Source organism: Anguilla rostrata, chromosome 11 (assembly GCF_018555375.3).
Source record: "Anguilla rostrata isolate EN2019 chromosome 11, ASM1855537v3, whole genome shotgun sequence".
In the NCBI taxonomy this organism is placed as follows: domain Eukaryota; kingdom Metazoa; phylum Chordata; class Actinopteri; order Anguilliformes; family Anguillidae; genus Anguilla; species Anguilla rostrata.
Genome location: NC_057943.1, coordinates 9,346,454 through 9,363,837, shown reverse-complemented (window position 1 = coordinate 9,363,837; position 17,384 = coordinate 9,346,454). Strand labels below are relative to the sequence as shown.

General features: G+C 42.6%; 2 protein-coding genes across 3 annotated transcripts in view; one reads left to right on the top strand and one right to left on the bottom strand.

Annotated features, from left to right (window-relative positions):
* Positions 1-2,285: 2,285 nt before the first annotated feature.
* lrrc47 (leucine rich repeat containing 47) lies at positions 2,286-10,045 on the bottom strand. The gene is made up of 7 exons (XM_064297749.1): positions 9,345-10,045; positions 8,619-9,080; positions 8,261-8,377; positions 6,983-7,098; positions 6,587-6,689; positions 5,481-5,570; positions 2,286-3,088 (listed from the first exon to the last, which is right to left on the bottom strand). The coding sequence occupies exons 1-7, from the start codon at positions 9,930-9,932 to the stop codon at positions 2,855-2,857; spliced, it is 1,710 nt and encodes a 569-aa protein (XP_064153819.1). The 5' UTR covers positions 9,933-10,045; the 3' UTR covers positions 2,286-2,854.
* Positions 10,046-10,146: 101 nt separating this feature from the next.
* The window catches only part of cep104 (centrosomal protein 104), a 34,424-nt gene continuing 27,186 nt past the window's right edge, over positions 10,147-17,384 (top strand). The window contains exons 1-7 of one of the 2 annotated variants that reach the window (XM_064297741.1): positions 10,147-10,275; positions 10,984-11,110; positions 12,565-12,738; positions 13,716-13,854; positions 14,048-14,110; positions 15,311-15,387; positions 17,041-17,209. In XM_064297741.1, coding sequence (XP_064153811.1) covers positions 10,221-10,275; positions 10,984-11,110; positions 12,565-12,738; positions 13,716-13,854; positions 14,048-14,110; positions 15,311-15,387; positions 17,041-17,209 — 804 coding nt within the window. In that variant the 5' untranslated portion in view covers positions 10,147-10,220. Of the gene's footprint in view, positions 10,276-10,307; positions 10,455-10,983; positions 11,111-12,564; positions 12,739-13,715; positions 13,855-14,047; positions 14,111-15,310; positions 15,388-17,040; positions 17,210-17,384 lie in introns of those variants that run through there. The other variant, XM_064297742.1, reaches the window with a different exon arrangement.

The window sequence follows — 17,384 nt, the reverse complement described above, 5'->3', positions numbered from 1 at the left end:
GCTTTGCGTGAGCGCTACTGAACTGGTTCCTCTGGGTGTATGCTTCTGTGTCGTTTGGATCACCAGAGGACTTGATCTCGTTATATCAGCGGTGCAGTTCGCCCATTTTCCCACCGGTCGGAAAGCTCCAGTCGTTTTTGTAGGTCCTAAATCGTGATCGGATGGGTTGGAGGTATTTGGTCTGCCAATGCGCTGTATATTGATCTCGCAACTCTCTGCGCCTACCTCTTCGCTCGAATTTCTCCATTTCAGCTTCCTGTAGCTCTCTCGGTGCGACTCTGACCAAGCCTGCTTCTTGTATCGAGTCCTGTGTATCGTTTTCATGGCCATTTCTGAATCTTTTTAGTGAGCTGCATTCAAGTTCCACAGATTCCCTATTTTAACGCTTATACTTATACATTGTCTTGTGCTTTCTTGACAATCTTTTATACTGTTGTTGCCCATTCTGTTGCAGCTCCTTTTCAGCCAGTCCCAACCCTTAATAGAAACGTGATAGGTAACATTACCCCTGAGTTTTTGGGTTAACCTCTGAATTCCCACACAGGTCCACGAAGCAGGTTTATCTTATACCTCTTCAAAACTGATTTTAATATGAATTGCTTCATGCTATTGGTAACGACAGCTAAAACATTGAAACTTAAACTAGAGTAAATGAAATTAACCTCTTAGACCCTACAGGAGAAGGTGCATTATTATTCTAATTAATGCATCTGTATCTTAGTGAAGTCTCTCACACATTCGATAAGCAAAGGCACTGAAAATGCAGAATGGTTTGTTGTTGAATATACATTAGTGTAATTTGGATTCCACTTCACTAACCAATAAAGACATCAAGTAAAAATGGCATGCTTCTCACAATTTTACTTTAATAATCAAGGATGACGTGTTCTTGTAAAGGGGTGCAGGCAAGCTTGGTCACTGCTGTAGGGCAAGAATGGTATTTCAAACAGAACAAACAACTTTTATTTGTACCATCCACATTTTTGTCTTTGTGCATGTAACAGAAACAATTGCAGCACTGTTGAACAAATATGTTTTATGAAACCTTATTGTCTGACTGCAGAACGGCATACAGAGCATGTACTGTAACAGAAACTGTATTTAATTAATGTTAAGCAGAAACTGTACTTAATTTCTGGATGACCTAGTTTATTAAATTGACATAGCTCAGGAGGTAAGAGCGGTTGTCTGGCAGTTGGAGGGTTGCCGGTTCGATCCCCGCCCTGGGCGTGTCGAAGTGTCCCTGAGCAAGACACCTAACCCCTAATTGCTCTGGTGAATGAGAGGCATCAATTGTAAAGCACTTTGGATAAAAGTGCTATATAAATGCAGCCCATTTACCAAATCAATGTTTTGTAAATTGATTAACCCTGATGAAGCCTATGGGCAAATCACTGTCATCTTTCTCTGGTTCGCCAGCTGCATATTTTTTTAAAACACACTTGTATGAAGAATAAACAAGAAACTGGCATGTGAGTATTGAATTTCATTTAACATTTCTGTCCTACTTTAGTTTGAACACTACGCAGAAGTGTTCTTACATTTTTTTTAGGATAGGATTTGTGTTTTTACATTTTTAGGGTAAGTTTTGTTTTTAAGATACAAGGCCTCCTCAACACATTTGAAGGAGATTAATTCATTTACTTTTTGGCTACTGAAGCTCCGAAAGATAGACTTTCCCCTTTCAAGTCATTTACAACACATTTGTTTTTAATTTAAAGAAGAGCTTAACAAATAATTGGTAGTGTACCTCACTGAAAATTAGGGCAATGATGACTTTGTTAAACTGCATCTGTTTTAAAACCAAACTTGAGCGGGGAAAAAAAACCTGTGCTTACTATTGCTAGCAATGACCATGTAAACACCTTCTGAAACGTGTGTGAGAAGGATGGATTACTATGAATGTTTATAAGCAGTAAATCAGAAGGACATTATTGTAATTATTCTAGGAGAATTATTCTACAGAAATAATTTATTTTATTGGGAAAGAATTGCATTCTTCTGTATGGTTTGAAAAACAGACTGAATAATGGGTAAAGGGAAAATATTCATGCATTCAAATAAATAAAAAAAATCCACAAGACATCAGAAAAGCAAGAGGCTTTGGTAACTTGGAAGTGACCAGTTTTCCATTTAAATGTAGAGATAGTGGACAGAGAGACATTATAATAATTCTATCAGACACACTGGCGAACCAGAACTTGGCAATCAACTTAAAATATTATGACAGCCTGTGCCATGTACACAGTCAATATTAATACAAAATATGAACACGAGACAGAACCTTGTCTTACAGTGACACAGATATTTAATATGAATCCCAATAAATGTGAATAATCACTGTAGATCAGATGTCAAATACATTCACGCCCTGCATCTTCTGTGGCATAACAGGACTAGCATTAGCAGTTAAAGTAGTAAACACTGATGTTGTGTCTTTTGACACACAAGCTAAATAGGTGTTAAGAACTGAAACAAAACGTACAACCAGATTTAGAACCCTATAAACCATCCATTTTTCAAATTTAAGATCCCTCTGTAGTGCCATTTCATTTCATACTTGCTGAACACAGGGGACAGTACATGTTGTCTCCCCACATATATATATTGCCCACAGACACTGAAATAACATGAAATCAAATGTAATTTTACAAAGTGTTTGGTGTTACTGTTAGTACAGTCCTATTGGTGTACACATCTACATACGAGAATCCCACTAATATGTAGGAAGTCAATCAATGTGACCAAAAGAGTAAAGAACAGATCAAGGGCCACATTTCTGCACTGCATTTACAAAGCCAGTGTTTTCCTATTCTTCTAAATGAAGAGTGCAGCGTTTGCCCATGGGACGGTGCTAGCGTATGACGGTCAGGTTGGTCGCGTCTGACGCGAGGTCCGTTTTCGACGGATACACGACCTTGAGGTTCCCGTCCGTGTCCACGACCCGGACCTGCTGCACCACGAGTTCCGACGAGGTCATCTCGCTCGGCGCCGGTTCCGCGGCGGGCTCGGCGACCGGGTCCGAATCCCCGTCCGAATGGACCTCCTCTTTGTGCTCGAAGGTGAACTTGTTCAGCTCGGCCATTTTCTGCGGCACGGGGACAGCAAAGCGATCCTGTGAGCACGTGTGCATTTAAGACACACAACCCGTTTATATGCCAGACTCTTTGCACTGCCATTACTGAGGCAGTTTACCAAATGGTAATTTAAGTGGCAGTCTGGCATTCTTCACACTATCGATTACTGCGTCCATATGCATTACAGTTTGGAAAAGATTTATGAAGTGTAGAGATGAAATGTACAATACACAGAAATAAATAAAAGCTACCCACACAACACCAGAGAAATATTGTGCAAGTGCGAAGACAAATCTCTTGCTGAAGGTCAGATACTGTACAAAAAATTTCGCAGCAGCTCCTCACAAGCACAAAATGCATATTCTCTCTTACACGCTGAAAAAATATTATTTAACTATTCTCAATCATCAATCATGGTGTAGGTACAGTATAGTTCCAAATGCCAACGTTACCCAGCCAACCAAGTAGCTGTTCATGTAAAAGGCTGGATTCATATCTGTCTAGAGAGGCGCTGAAGTATTTTTGCACTGATATGCAAATATACAAGCTAGAAATTTTATTTTATTTTTATTTTTTACAAAACAAAGCTTTTACCGTTGACTTAATGCACTATACTAAAGGCATATTAGTATAGTGCATATAGTGCATATTAATTCACACCAGTGGTCCCCAGCCTTTGCGTTTAGTTTATTAAACATCTAGATTAATTAAACAATGAATGTAAACAACAAATGAACACAAGCCAGGGTCAGTTACTGGCAGACATACACCTCTTGTCTCCCTGTCATTTGGAAGACTTGTGTAGTTTTATCAGTTCTACAGATATTCTACTGGCTGTGGTGTCAACCTTGGAAAAATAAGACTTGCATTCTCCGAGTTTCACCTCACTGAAAGATTCAGCTTTTGCTTGCGTGGCCTTAAAAAAGTGCGTTTTAGAGAGTACAGTCAGTTGCAAAATTAATTGGCAAAACTGCTTAAAAACCACTGAAATTCTCATTCGTTTCCTATGAAAACTGCTGATGAAAACTTCCATCCACAACTTCTCCCTCATAGGTGCTGACACATGTAAAATATTCAGGAGGTATATAAGGTCACTCGACTAAGAATAGGGGAGAAGGGAAGAAAGAAAAAACAAATTAGGCGAGCAGTTTCGTTTACTCTGCTGGGGAAGTCACATGACTGCGGAGAAAACCAAGATCGTAGTTTTGTCTTTCATGTCACGTTTCACACTCGCAGCACACAACACCTGCACCCAGGCCAGGTCTCTAACGCAACACCTCAATAGCAGCCTCCTCTGACTGCCTAACATTCGCAAACGACAGAAATCTTGCAGTTTCTCATACTCTCAATGCAAGCCAGACAGCATTATTATTACTGCAGATGAACGCCTTTGTCTCTCTGACATCAGGGCATTTGCCCGCACTTAAAAGCGATTCTAGCCTGCTGACCAAGCGAGGAGCCGGCGTTTGGTCGACACAGCGTGTGAAGCAGCAGTGAACCGCGTGTTGACGCGGTGTCACCGCACACCCTGCAGCGGCACCACCATGGAGCACTGAGCTCACTTATTCCGCTCGCGGGCCCCGAGAATGCTGGGTTCAGCCGTCAGGAGGGCCGCACACAAAACAGGGCGCCTGACACCGAGCCCAGTGCCCAGAGCATCGTCACCCGCTATCACTAGGCCTATACGTCTCCCGTCAAAGTGCAAGGCAGCGTCACACAAATATGACAGGGGATCCGGCCACGAGAGACGATGAGGGCACGGCGTCTCTCCTGAACCGGAGTTCTCAGTATTTCCAAGTGCACAATCTGTCTCATGACCCGAGGCACTGTATTTCCTGTGGTCTACGGTAAGAACTGGAAAATTCCCCCCGAAGACAAATTTCTATAAATATCTTTCATGACTTATGTTCTTACTGGAGTATACAAGTCAGCTTCAGCACAGTCATGAGCCATGTGCAGAAGAAGCATATATAAAACACGATAGCCACAACATCCTGTTTATGTTCTATTTTGCTAGCAAAGCCACCCACACTCTGTGCATGAGAAAAAATGCATGACACAAGCCAAAGAAATGCAGGCAGGCCAATTGGAGACTGTACGTAAATTGCCCATAGGCATGAGTGTGTGAGTGAATGGTGTGTGTGTCCTGCAAAAGATTGGTGGCCGGTCCAGGGTGTATTCCTGCCTCTCGCCCAAAGGCTCCAGCCCAACAACTCCCCCCCCCTCCCCCCCCCGCCCCCCACGACCCTGCCCAGGATAAGTGGGTATAGATAATGGATGGATGGATGGTTGGTTTAGTGTACAACACATGTAAAGCACAAACACATTGTTGAGGATCACAGATCTAACACAAATGTTCTCAAAAACATTTGTGTTAGATCACATCTAGAGAGTTTGGCTTACCACAATCAGAGCATCCATAACATCCTTACAGATCTGCAGACTGGTAGAGCTGGTCACCTCCACAAACAACTCAGCTGTGGACTTTCTCATCTACAGAGGACAAGGACGTCAGGGTTTGTGAAATCTCCCACAAGACAAATTCAAGGTGTATGAGGTGCTGCTTGCAGCTCTTGAAAACACAGTGAAAAGCATATATGGCTGGTTAAGATTAAGATCCTCAGAGCATGGGTCGAACTGACCGCTATGTTCAGCAAGGCAAAAGAAAATGGTAAAGAGACTTTATTTAGCAAAACACATTATTCTGGGTTGATAAAACCCAACCAAACTGGCAAAGGACATGTGAAGAGCTAGCTCTCATATTGATGCGAGAGCAATACTTCATTCCATTTCTCAGGTAGATGTTACTCGGTTGGGGTCAGGTTCGGTAAAAGCTTTAAGGCAGTCAGCAGCAATAAGTCTTGTGCACATTGACTGCTGAGATGTACACATGGAAGCAGATCAAACCACAGCAGCACATCTGAATGGGTAAAGGTCACCTAAACCTTTGTTATCTCAGTGTCAGCAATTAGGACAGGGGAAGTGGGGACAATGGGACACAGTTCAATAGAACTGAAAGGCAGCTGATATGGCAGACTTGCCATGCAATTTAAAAACATTATGCACAAGGTAAGTTTATGGAATTTTGGACGCAAATGCATCCTCAATAAAGGGCACAATAAAGATACAGCAGCTAGATAGATTCAGACAGACAGTCATACTGAGGGTGAAGTCCACAATACGTCCCGTCCAACAATGCTACAAGTCTTACTCATAAAAATATATGTGAATATTGCCATTCGCAAAATGATTGGGTGCAGCGTGACTGTAAATGGGTTCCCTTTTCCTGTCAACTCATTATGAAGTAAGTATTTACAAGCAGCCTCTAAAACAACACATATTCAAGAGCAGAGGTAACTGAAGTTGTGGCCTAAACTGTGAGAGGGTTTATGCATCTGGGCATTCTCTGCATATTGCATTTGCAGCGAATGCATGAGTTAAAGTCTGGCATTAACTAATTAAGTTTTCTAGCAGTCCTGAATCAGCCACACACAGTGACTCATAGTTACCTTTGTTTTCTCACTGTTGGTGATCGGTGGAAATGAAATGATTTGATCCTGTGCATCAACCACACAGGGGTAGTTTTCTTTCCCATCAAGAAGCTGCAGATATCTGAAAAGACAGGCCACAGTGTCAGCCGACCAATAGCATCCATGCATCTGCTAGCATTATCCTGCGGTCACACTCACATTACAAAAAAACAACCAACTTTCCAGACACCTACGCTGGAAATGCAGGGTTTCGTCTTTCACTTCTAAAGCTTTACCTGCTCTGACTACCTGACAGGCTACGGGTAGTGAGTAATGATTAAGGTGGGGTGGGGGAAACAGGAAACAAACAAACAGCAAACAGGAAAAACAGTGGGATGGAAAACCGAGTGGGAGACAGGGACTGAAGTGACTCACTTGTGGAGGCCCGACACATTCTGCCGCTTCTTCTGCTTCCTCTGCTCCTCCGCCTCAAACTGGAGCTGCCTCAGCAGGTCCACAGCGTTCGTCTCTTTACGGCTCAGTGGGACAATCTGCTCGTCTCACACAAAGAGAGAGAGACACACACACACACACAGAGACACACACACACACACACACACACACACACACAGACACAGACACCCACACAACAGACACACACAGACACGTGCATCAGCGCACGCAAGCACACACGCACACACACCCAGACATGCAGATGCAGACACGCATTACTTACATAATGGAGACTTGCTAATGAAAAGAAATCTGCCCACATTGACAGTCTTCACAATAAAACACTGACACAAACCCAGTTTATCACCTCATACGTTGAAACTACTGCCCACTACTCCAACACAGAATTTGATTTCAAATAATAAAGTTTGCATGGAGTTTCTACCTCCATGGGGGAGATGGTCGATATACTAACACCGGCCATAAAGACAGAGGCCAACACGTGCAATGAAGCTTTCAGAAAATGTGCTTACACCAAATCTTTTAGAGGATGGCAAGGGGCACGTTTCATAGCTGGACAGATACTGCATGCTCCCAGGTCCTGCTAACTTTACACTTGGTTTTTATACTGTAACAGTACGCAGGTGCAGGAGCAGATGCACAGCCGTCTGGCCTGGGGGAAAACTTCAGCTCTCATTTATTATTAAGATGGGCAATAACGTGATGGCTCCGGGCTCCTAATTAAACTGGTCATTCAGAAACTGGATTCTACACAAACACAGGGAGCTGGCGGCCTACCGGCCATCAATAATGCATCCCTGCCTACATACTGAGTAACCATTGTTTAATGGTGGATGGCACACTGATTGCTAAATGATGGAAGCAGGCCTTCTGAAGTCCCTTCACTGATCAATGACTATGAGAACTTCAGGGTCAACAGAAGGGGGGGTTGAAATTATTTGCAAGATATACCAGAGATACTAAAGCAGTCTGTTGCCAAGCCTTTGTATGTAGCATCTTCGATTTGTAAAACAAAACGAATGGCTGTACTCGAGTGATTTCCACAAACAGTCGTATTAACCTGGATGAGACGCAGAAAGAATCTGTTTCTCCCCCCATCAAACAGGTTACATAAAATAGGCAACACAAAAAACTTCTGAGACTAGAGGACGAGTATAGCAGAAGGCCATATTTACCAATTTGGCTAATGGGAAGAGATTGATGTCGTATTTTGGAAGCAATGAAAATGAAACAACATACCTTCAGCAATGTAGGGGGTCTGGCATCATATAGCAGTGGCCAGTGAAGGAACTGCAGGTCATGGGTTGCAATTGTTGCCAGTGTTCTTTTCCCACACATTTCATCATGGAGTTTCATCTGTGACGAGAGCAGAACGCAGTAATAGTTATTTACATCACGTTCTACCAAATTTCTAGCATAGTTACACAGCATATTTCACTGCATGAATCATGGACTCTGAACCCAGGGGCTCTGTCACACTTTATTTCCGTCTGCCACCTAGTGGTCAAGCAACACCATGGCAACGGGATTAAATCTGTCAAGCCAGCAGTCAAATAGTTACTTAATAGTTTCGAAATTTTCAAAATGGTGCCATTACCTGTGCGACGAGAAACCTCTTAAGTGCATTTCCTGGCTTCAAATTCATGCCTTTCACAACACAGCAAACGATGTAGGGCCGGACGTCCTTCACTAGTGAGGCCACTTTCACCGTGAACGCTGTCGCGCTATCCGAGACATGTAGAACCTTCACTACCATTCGGTTTACTTCTTCCATCTCGTCCTCATCTTTTTTATGTTTCTGTCGCTTGTCGGTCCTTTTCTTTTTATCTTTCTCCCTGCTAGATTCCTTCTCGCTTTCGTTGTGCTGGTTACCTTTTCCTTTACCTCTGCCGCCAGCCCGCAGGTAGTCTAGAATGGATTTAGTTTGGCAACCATTCACCATCTTTTCCAGTCGCTTGTCTTTGAGTTTGTTCCCCTTAAAGTTGATCTCCTTCAGTTTAGCGCAGTCGGCTAAGTCGAATGGGATATCAGTTAATTTGTTGTTGGAGAGGTCCAGATTCTAAAGAAAATAGAAAAGAGAAGATGAGTACACAATTTAACGTGGGCTACCAGCTGTCAGACAAGTGGGTTTGAACCTGCAGCGTTTCTTTCGTTCTATTGCATTTGGCAATCTCGCCATGATGCCACAGTTGCACTTAAATGCACCGCACATCAGCTATAACTCAATATTTTCTAGACGATTTAATGTAAACTGGTTTCTAGTGAAGATTATAAAGACAAGCAAGTTAAGTGCAACAGCAAGACAGCAATGTATGACGCAGACCTTAAGTGCCGACAGATTACTGATATCTCCTCTCAGTTCTTCGATTGAATTCTCAGATGCAACAATTGTGCTGAGAAGTTCCAGATGAGCGGAGTAAAGGTCTTCAGGGAAATTAGTAATGTTGTTTTTGGAGATATTGATGGTGGACAGCTTCGTGCACCTGCTCAGTCCAGCGGGAAGGCCTCTGATCTTATTGCAGCTGACGTTCAGGGTGTTGAGTTCGCCGAGCTGGGATAACTCATCGGGTAAAGCCTCTAGTTCGTTCACAGAAACATCCAAAACCTTCAGGGACTTCAGACTGCCAACGGCTTTAGGAACTGTCGATAGCTTATTTCTACAGAGGATCAAACTCTGGAGGTGTGTCAGGTTTTCAATGCCTTGATGAATTTCTAATAGACTCGGGCACTGGCTGATTTCAAGATAATTCAAGAGCGTTAGCGAGTAAATTTTGGGATTCAGTCCACCCTCTTGAATTTTCTTATCGATGTTCGGACCCTGTAGAACAAGTTCGCGTCTCTTCTCCGATGCGGCTTTCTCTATCTCAGGCCAATTCTCCATCGTTTCCCCAGCACCACTCATCGCCGCCATACTGTTGAGTGAACACCGGAAACAGAAAAAGAGGCTAGCTCACCCGGTAGTAACCGAGCTAAAAGTTACTTAACCTTCGTCTTTACAATATGGAGTAATGTGTGTGGGTTGCTTTGGGAGAAATTGGCTTTAAAGTATAATTGCAAATAAATAAATGAATAAATAAATAAACATTTGAAAAAATATAATAGAGGATGTTCAAGGAAATCACCCTGCAAAGTTGAGAAGGCATAGACAATACATTTACCACAATCCTCTTTTTTCCTGTACCACTGCGCACGCGCAAACATGTGGTTGTTGTCAAACTGTGGTTATGGAGACGAAGGGGGATACTCCGACAAGGGTACAGACAAAAATTATTTTGGAAATGTTTCTGGTTACACATTGTGCGATATGTTGCTACGGATATTCTCATAAATATTTTATTTAAATATAATTTGATTCATTTTATTTCTACTGTATTTATTTTTTTCTTTTCTGAGTTTGGGGTAGCTGTCTAACTATGAAGCTAACATTGTACAGGTAATTTAACGTTTAAACAGGGAGCTATCCAACATGAAATTGATTGTTGTCTTGCTAATTGCTCGCGATAGTCAGCTAGCTCGGTATCGTAGTTAGCATGGTAGTTAGGCTGTTCACTGGCTACAGTAACGTTAGCTACCGTAGTTAGGCTTCAGAAATAATGCATCATGTAATGCTGGAGCATATCTTGCTTGCTGTACATTTATGCTACCTGTTGCTGGTTTGACACATTTTAATATGATGATGTCATTTGTTGATAATATTTTGACGTGCCTCAGCAAATAATATTTTACTTCTATTCCACCACATGTGGTTAACTAACATTACTTGGTCTTTCTGCTTGAACTCTTCAAGCTCACATGATTTCTTTAAGGTATATTCAACGATGTAGCCTCAACACAAACCCTTGACATTCTGCCGTCTGAGTTCCGAGTATTGATTAGTTCTGTTTTCCATTAACGGTATTACGCAAACAGTTGTTTTTCCATTCTTAAAACCACATCTTTCGTTTTTCCCGCTCGTTTGATAGGATACAGTTTCAGGATGCCTCACAAGATAGGGTTTGGAGTCGCCAGCTCCTCCAGTCATGAGGATAACTATAGTGCCAAGGAGTTGATGGTCCACGCACCCACTGTCAATGGCTGGAGATCTGCCAGGTAACGGCCTGCTACACCAAAGAATGTTCATGGTCTCTAAACATCAGCGAGAATACGCAAAAGCTGAGTTTAAAGGTTTCCTTCGGATTTTGAGGTAGTTAGTGACTGAGGGTAAGGAACTTTGGTTTCACAAATTTATTGGCCTGTTTTCCTCCACACTGATCACAAATTTTTTTTTTTTGCAAAGAAATAACCCCATATCATGACACCACCCTGAACATATTTTGTGCTGGAAATATATTAACAGGAAAAAGGGATTAAGGCAAGTAAAGACAACAGGATGAAAATCGCGCATTTGAGCTCTGAGTTAGGCCTAATACACAGGCATATGTCTACAAGATAACCATACCATAGGTTTGCTGGGTTACTTTTTAGAACTTAACTGGAACACTGCACAAGCAAGTGGATATTGAAAGGTTTTAAAATGTTATCTGATTCTTAATCGGTGCTGGGTTTATGTGCAGTGATGAACTATTAGCAACCAAGGAAAAATAACCATTCAATAATGTAATGTGCCAACAAGTAACAGCTGCTGTTGTTGTATGCTGGCTGTTGGTGTTTCCTGTTGAACCACAGGAAGAGGAAATTACACTGCAGTGACAGAACAGGAAGATAAGACTGTTATGGTGCCATGGTAGGCAAGAGCCTGATTATTTAATCCATCTGTAAACAGTTACCATAGCAAACAATGGGAGCGTAATTCGTAGCAATAGCTAATCAGTTTTATAGTAGCAGGCAAATTTTTTTTGTGTATGTTGGAGTTAAAGTAAGTTTTTAGAACCTTTTAGGACAATATTGCTGACTAGTCGGTGACACTATATGACTCGAAAGTAATTGGCTATTCCTGAGCTGGTGGCAAATATTACAATTTCTTGATTTTGAAACCTGTGTTGTGTCAGATCTGAGTTCTTTAACTTTGCTGTTGTACACTCATAACCTGTGTCAAACCCATTTGCACAACACTGTTTTATATTTCTCAAGAACGTTTCTGTGGAATATGCTTACCGTACTTTAAAATGACTAAATTTAATCCTAAATTCATTGGGATTCAGATTAATCTAAGATTAATTCCGATTAACCATATTCAGGGAGGCAGCGCATTGGTTGCACTTAGCCTTGTAACATAGAAGGCCCACATTGGCTGCAGTTGCTGGCTGTTCTCATTTGAAAAATGTAAGTGTGGTCCTAGACATTTCTAGGAAGTCCAGTGCTGATGCAAATTGACCTGTGAAAAGTTGACCTTCGTAGATTGGGAAAGTGTCTATTCAAATAAAAAAACACACAAACAGATGGACAGTTATGCAAGCATACATGAAAAACACACACAAATGTACAGCGCAATGTATGATATACTGTATATAAGCTGCTGTTTGTCAGGGGAGGTGTCCGCTACCAGGCATTACGGGTGGGGAAGGGCGTGGCGTTTGTAATGGTGATGCTGCGGCCTGCCGCAGGTCCTGCCCCTACCCCCAGGAGATCACCCTGCAGCTGGTGGAGCGTAGCCGCATCAGGAAGCTTCAGCTGCTGGCCCACCAGTACATGATCTCCGCCAAGATAGAGTTCCATGTGGGCGACAGCCTGCCGGAGGGGTCTTCTCCCCACGCCGCGGATAGGCTCCGCAGGCTCGGGTGAGTCCCCCGCCCGTCGCCCGTGACGCGTGTGGCGCAGGGCTGCTTCTACCAGGGATCAGCCGACTGGCGGTGCCACCTCTCCCCGTTGCGGTCACTATGGGAACCACTGAAGGGAATATTCTTATGCGGTTAATATTAATAAATTAGTAAATGCATATATCTGCAGCTAATGAACTGCATTTTACAGATTAAAAAGATTAAAGATTTGATTTTAATGACCTGCATTGCTGAACTGCACTTGTAAGCTTATCCTGTTGCTGATTATGACTGATGTCCTCGATCAGTTCAGGCGATTGCTGGTCTTACAAACACATGCAGCCAGTTATCACTGCCCTCGTGGGAATTCCACTCGCAGACTTCACTGGCGTGGCCTGGATCGTGCGACCATTTGAGCGCAGCAGTGAAAAACCGCACCATTTGTTAAAGCAAATGTAGCTGAATGTACAAATGTAATTTTGATATTTCTGGCAGTGCAGTGTAATGGGTAGAGAATCTGGGCTTCCAATGTAAATTTGGCAGGTTTGATTCCTAGGTGGGGCACTGTGACTGTACCCTTGAGCAAGGTACTTATCCTCAACTGCTTCAGTAAATTTGCGGCTGTATAAATTGATTTTATGTTATGAACGAGCTGTTTTAGTTGCTTTGAATAAGAGCATCTGCTGAACGCCTAAATGCTATTTAGAGGGAGCACTTGTTTCACAGTGACATCTCTTCGATTCATGCAAATAATGTTTTCTCGCTTGACTGCGTTGTAAACACTTGAAGTGAACGTTTTGGGAAAAGGCAATAAAGGACATCCTTCTGCATTGATCATATTTATGTTGACTGGCCAAAAAGGGGGAAAAAGTCATTTCTGCATGTGAACTGCAGGGGTTAAATACAAGGGCTTTAATTATCTCTGTACAGGAGCGACATTGTGGGTCAGCGTGTAGCACGCGGCTTTGTTCAGGTCTGATGGGCAGCTTTTTGCCTAGGTACGTGTCGCTGTCAGATAATGAGAAAACGGGATTTAAAGCTCGCGAGCTGAAGTCCGTCCATGTGGACGCTGTCGGAACATACCTCAGACTGACGTTCCACAGAAACCATGCCAACCGCTGTAACCTCTACAATCAGGTAAATTTACCTGAGTACATGTGGTATTTGCCCTAGCTCCTATGAATGTAAAAACAAATTAGCATTTAAATATTGATTTTTTTTGTATTTGAAATAGTTTTCATTATAGAAATATATTTAAAAGAAAAAATCTTTTTTTATTTATGTAAATAAAAAAAAATATGCATGCTCTAATTTGTTTGTACGATTTCAGGTTGCTTTGGTTGCCATAAACATTCTTGGTGATCCAGTGGATGGCAAAGAGATGGACACAATTGTAAGTACAGCACAGTCTGCATTGACACCTGGTGAAGCAGAACTGAAGTAGGGCTAGTGCAGTGAAAATAATGTGCTGCAGTACCACTGCCTACCATATGGGGGAGGTGTTTACATTCAGCTGAAATTTCCTTCCTGTCAGACAAGAGATCACCATTCTCCAGATACGTCTCATTAGGGGCTCTTTAAACACAGAATTCCTGTACCAAAGAGCTGCTAAAGTTAGAAGCACATTTTTGTGAACTGAAAAGAAAGCCTCACCAGATTAAACTTAATTAATGAAGATAAACCACACAGGAAAAATACGAAAGTAGAATCTCTGTTCTTGTGTTTGGAGTACAGTCCTGTACAGAAAGTTAAACATAATAGATCATGCTTTTATTTGATCACAGCCTGCAGCTGAAGGGATTGTTTTACTTAGGCCCTCTCATAGCAAATCCACATCATTTCTAGGGTGTAGCACATGGTGTGTGGGATGTTGTGTTATGTTGCAAAGCCTGAAAGTCCTACACGAATGAATGAGAGAACTGCAAAAACATCTTATTTCCTCTTTTTCCGGGTCTTGAGTATGGTGGCTGTGGACAGGAATGTGGTAATGTGACTCAGGTGAGGCCTGCAATCACACAGTAGGCACAAACAGGGGTAATCAGATAAACCTGCAGATTGATGGCTCCTGGAGGAAGGGTTTGGGTCTTTATTGCGGAACGGATTCCTTCTAACAGTGTCTGCATTGTTGTGGCACATCCTGAGTCCCGTACAGTTTGCCACATGAACAGTCCTTGTCTATATGCTGTGTACTGTTTGTATTGAGTTTTGCGAGTTCTCTTTTGAAAAATCGAATAATGTGACTTGTAAAACCGTTAGTGGACTGTTAGTATTTTGCTAAAAGGACAGTGAAACTCCAAAGACAAATTCCAGTCTTTGAACGGTGGGACAGACGTATTTGTGTGGTCATATCAAAAACACATTGTGTCCTTTGTTGTAGTTATTGATCTTCAGGCTTCTCATTTTACTGCCATGTATAAGTAGTTGAAGGCTTCAAACAGTAGTTATTCTTCTTCCTGTTTCATTGCTAATGCTGCCATTTTGCTGGATGGATTAACTAAAACATGAAAAAATACTGTCTCCTTGTGTCTGAATAGTTAAAATTCACTACTCGAGATCAGGTTCCATTTAAATGTTTGCCATTATTTCCCTACAGCCTACCAGAGATCAACTGATTGAGCAATACCTCAACAGCACTCAGCACGAGATGGCCCTGGATGGGACCTACTCAGGGTAAGGCGTGCAATAATGCAGCTTTGTCCTGTACGACGTCATCTCCTGATCTTTGGTTATTCATTAGTTAGCCCTCTGGAAATGGGATTACATATTAACCTGATCAGAAATGGGTTGGGTCCCAGACAGTTCCTCAGCTGCTGTTACCCCTGTGCTCCTGAAGCCTCTCTTACACCACACTGGCCATCTTCAGCAGTTTGGTTGTGGAAATGCGATCCATAAAACCTTACTTTCTTGTTTACCTCTAGTTCCGTACTCCAGCACCAAGAGGTTGATACAGGACTTTTCTGAAGCCACATCTTAAACAATATGTAACAGTGCCATAATCCTCTCAGTTAATCGTTCAGTTTTTGGCTGGACCGCAACAGCGGGGCCAGCTGTACAAACGCAAATGTCTGTGAGTGACTGACTGACTGACTGGCTGACTGACTGATGAAATTACACCATTGGTCGGCCGAGTTATGAAGTTACACCATTGGTCGGCCGGATCACGTGTGTTAGGTCCAGCCATATACTAGGTTTTAACCTGGTCTTGTTACAGTACAAATGGTGTGCTCCACGCACCCACATGTACACATGAGAGCTGATTTCTCATGGAGTACTCTTCATGGACTGTAGTTTGGGTGCCAGTGCTTGTCCAAAAGAGGAAGCTGTGCTCACAGCATCTACAGAATTAGTAACAACTGATCACAGCCAGAGCCTGATAAAACAGCAGATTTTGGAGCAAGAGAGTCAGAAATCCCACAATGCACTGCTCCATTTAAACAAAGGTTTGGCTATTTTAAATGCAAACAGTGATTTACGAAAGCTTTTGAACCAAATGAGAAATGTCCTTAATTTAACAGTCTGTGCATTTTCAGTTTGTGTTTTTTCCCAAGCAAAAGTTTCCTTCCAGTAATGTTTTAAATTAACAAGCAATTAGTATCAAAAAATGTGTACACGTTGTGCTAATGACTTAGTCATTAGTTGTGCATCTCCTGTGCGTATCCCCAAAAAAAACCAAGCACACGTTTCCCTTTTCATTTTTTCAGGAAAAAGGCTAGTGTGCATATTTTTCCAGTTCCAAACCGAGAATTATCTTCATTTATAATGATGACAGCATATAGAGGAAAGACACAGTTACAACACAGCTCACTAGCTTGCTTTCACCAAGCATATGACCATTTACTGTGTTCTGGTTGTGCTTTGTACATATTATTCTCTGTTCGAAAGTGGTCAACAAAAAAATGATAGTATTTTTTTGTCCCAGTGTTCTTCGTTTCAGGTGTTTCGAATTTGGCCCTTAAGTATAGGACGGAATTTGGCCTATAGGATGGAGTGTAGCACAGTGGGTAAGGAACTGAGCTTGTAACCAAAAGGTCGCAGGTTCGATTCCCGGGTAGGACACTGCCGTTGTACCCTTAAGCAAGGTGCTTAACCGAAATTGCTTCAGTATATATCCAGCTGTATAAATGGATACAATGTAAAAATGCTATGTAAAAAGTTGTGTAAGTCGCTCTGGATAAAAGCGTCTGCTAAATGCCTGTAATGTAATGTAAAGTATTTGACGCGGGCCACCACATTCGCTGACTTTGTGGTCACTGGGCCAGCGAGGTCCCCGAATGAAGGGCGGGTGATTGACAGTAACGAGGCCCCGCCTCCTCTCTGACGCAGGAAGTGCGACTCCATCTCCCCGCTGGACGACCTGGCGTTCGACATGTACCAGGACCCGGAGGTGGCGCAGATCGTTCGCCGGCTGGACGAGAAGAAGCAGGACGCCGTGCGGCAGGAGAGATACGAGCTCGCCAAGACGCTCAAGCAGGCCATGGCCGACCTGCAGAAGGTACGAGGCAGGGGCGAAGCTGGGGGGGGGTAACAGCGTCTTATACTTATCCCACATTTCATATGTCCATTTCAGCATCGATTTAACCTAATCTTCTGCATCGTCTGCGCATTTCAGATCTTTTTGCTGGTATTTTCTCAGACTTCAGTATTTCCCAGCTGTCTGTAGGAGCTGT

What these genes read in the sequence shown, in the direction of transcription:
- lrrc47 (XM_064297749.1), bottom strand. Translation starts at nt 9,932, where the DNA reads ATGGCGGCGATGAGTGGTGCTGGGGAAACGATGGAGAATTGGCCTGAG. An exon ending in GTAATCTGTCGGCACTTAAG is followed by an intron (nt 9,081 to 9,344) that starts GTCTGCGTCATA and finishes TATTTTCTTTAG; the next exon opens with AATCTGGACCTCTCCAACAA. An exon ending in TTATGGATGCTCTGATTGTG is followed by an intron (nt 3,089 to 5,480) that starts GTAAGCCAAACT and finishes CCCGTGCCGCAG; the next exon opens with AAAATGGCCGAGCTGAACAA.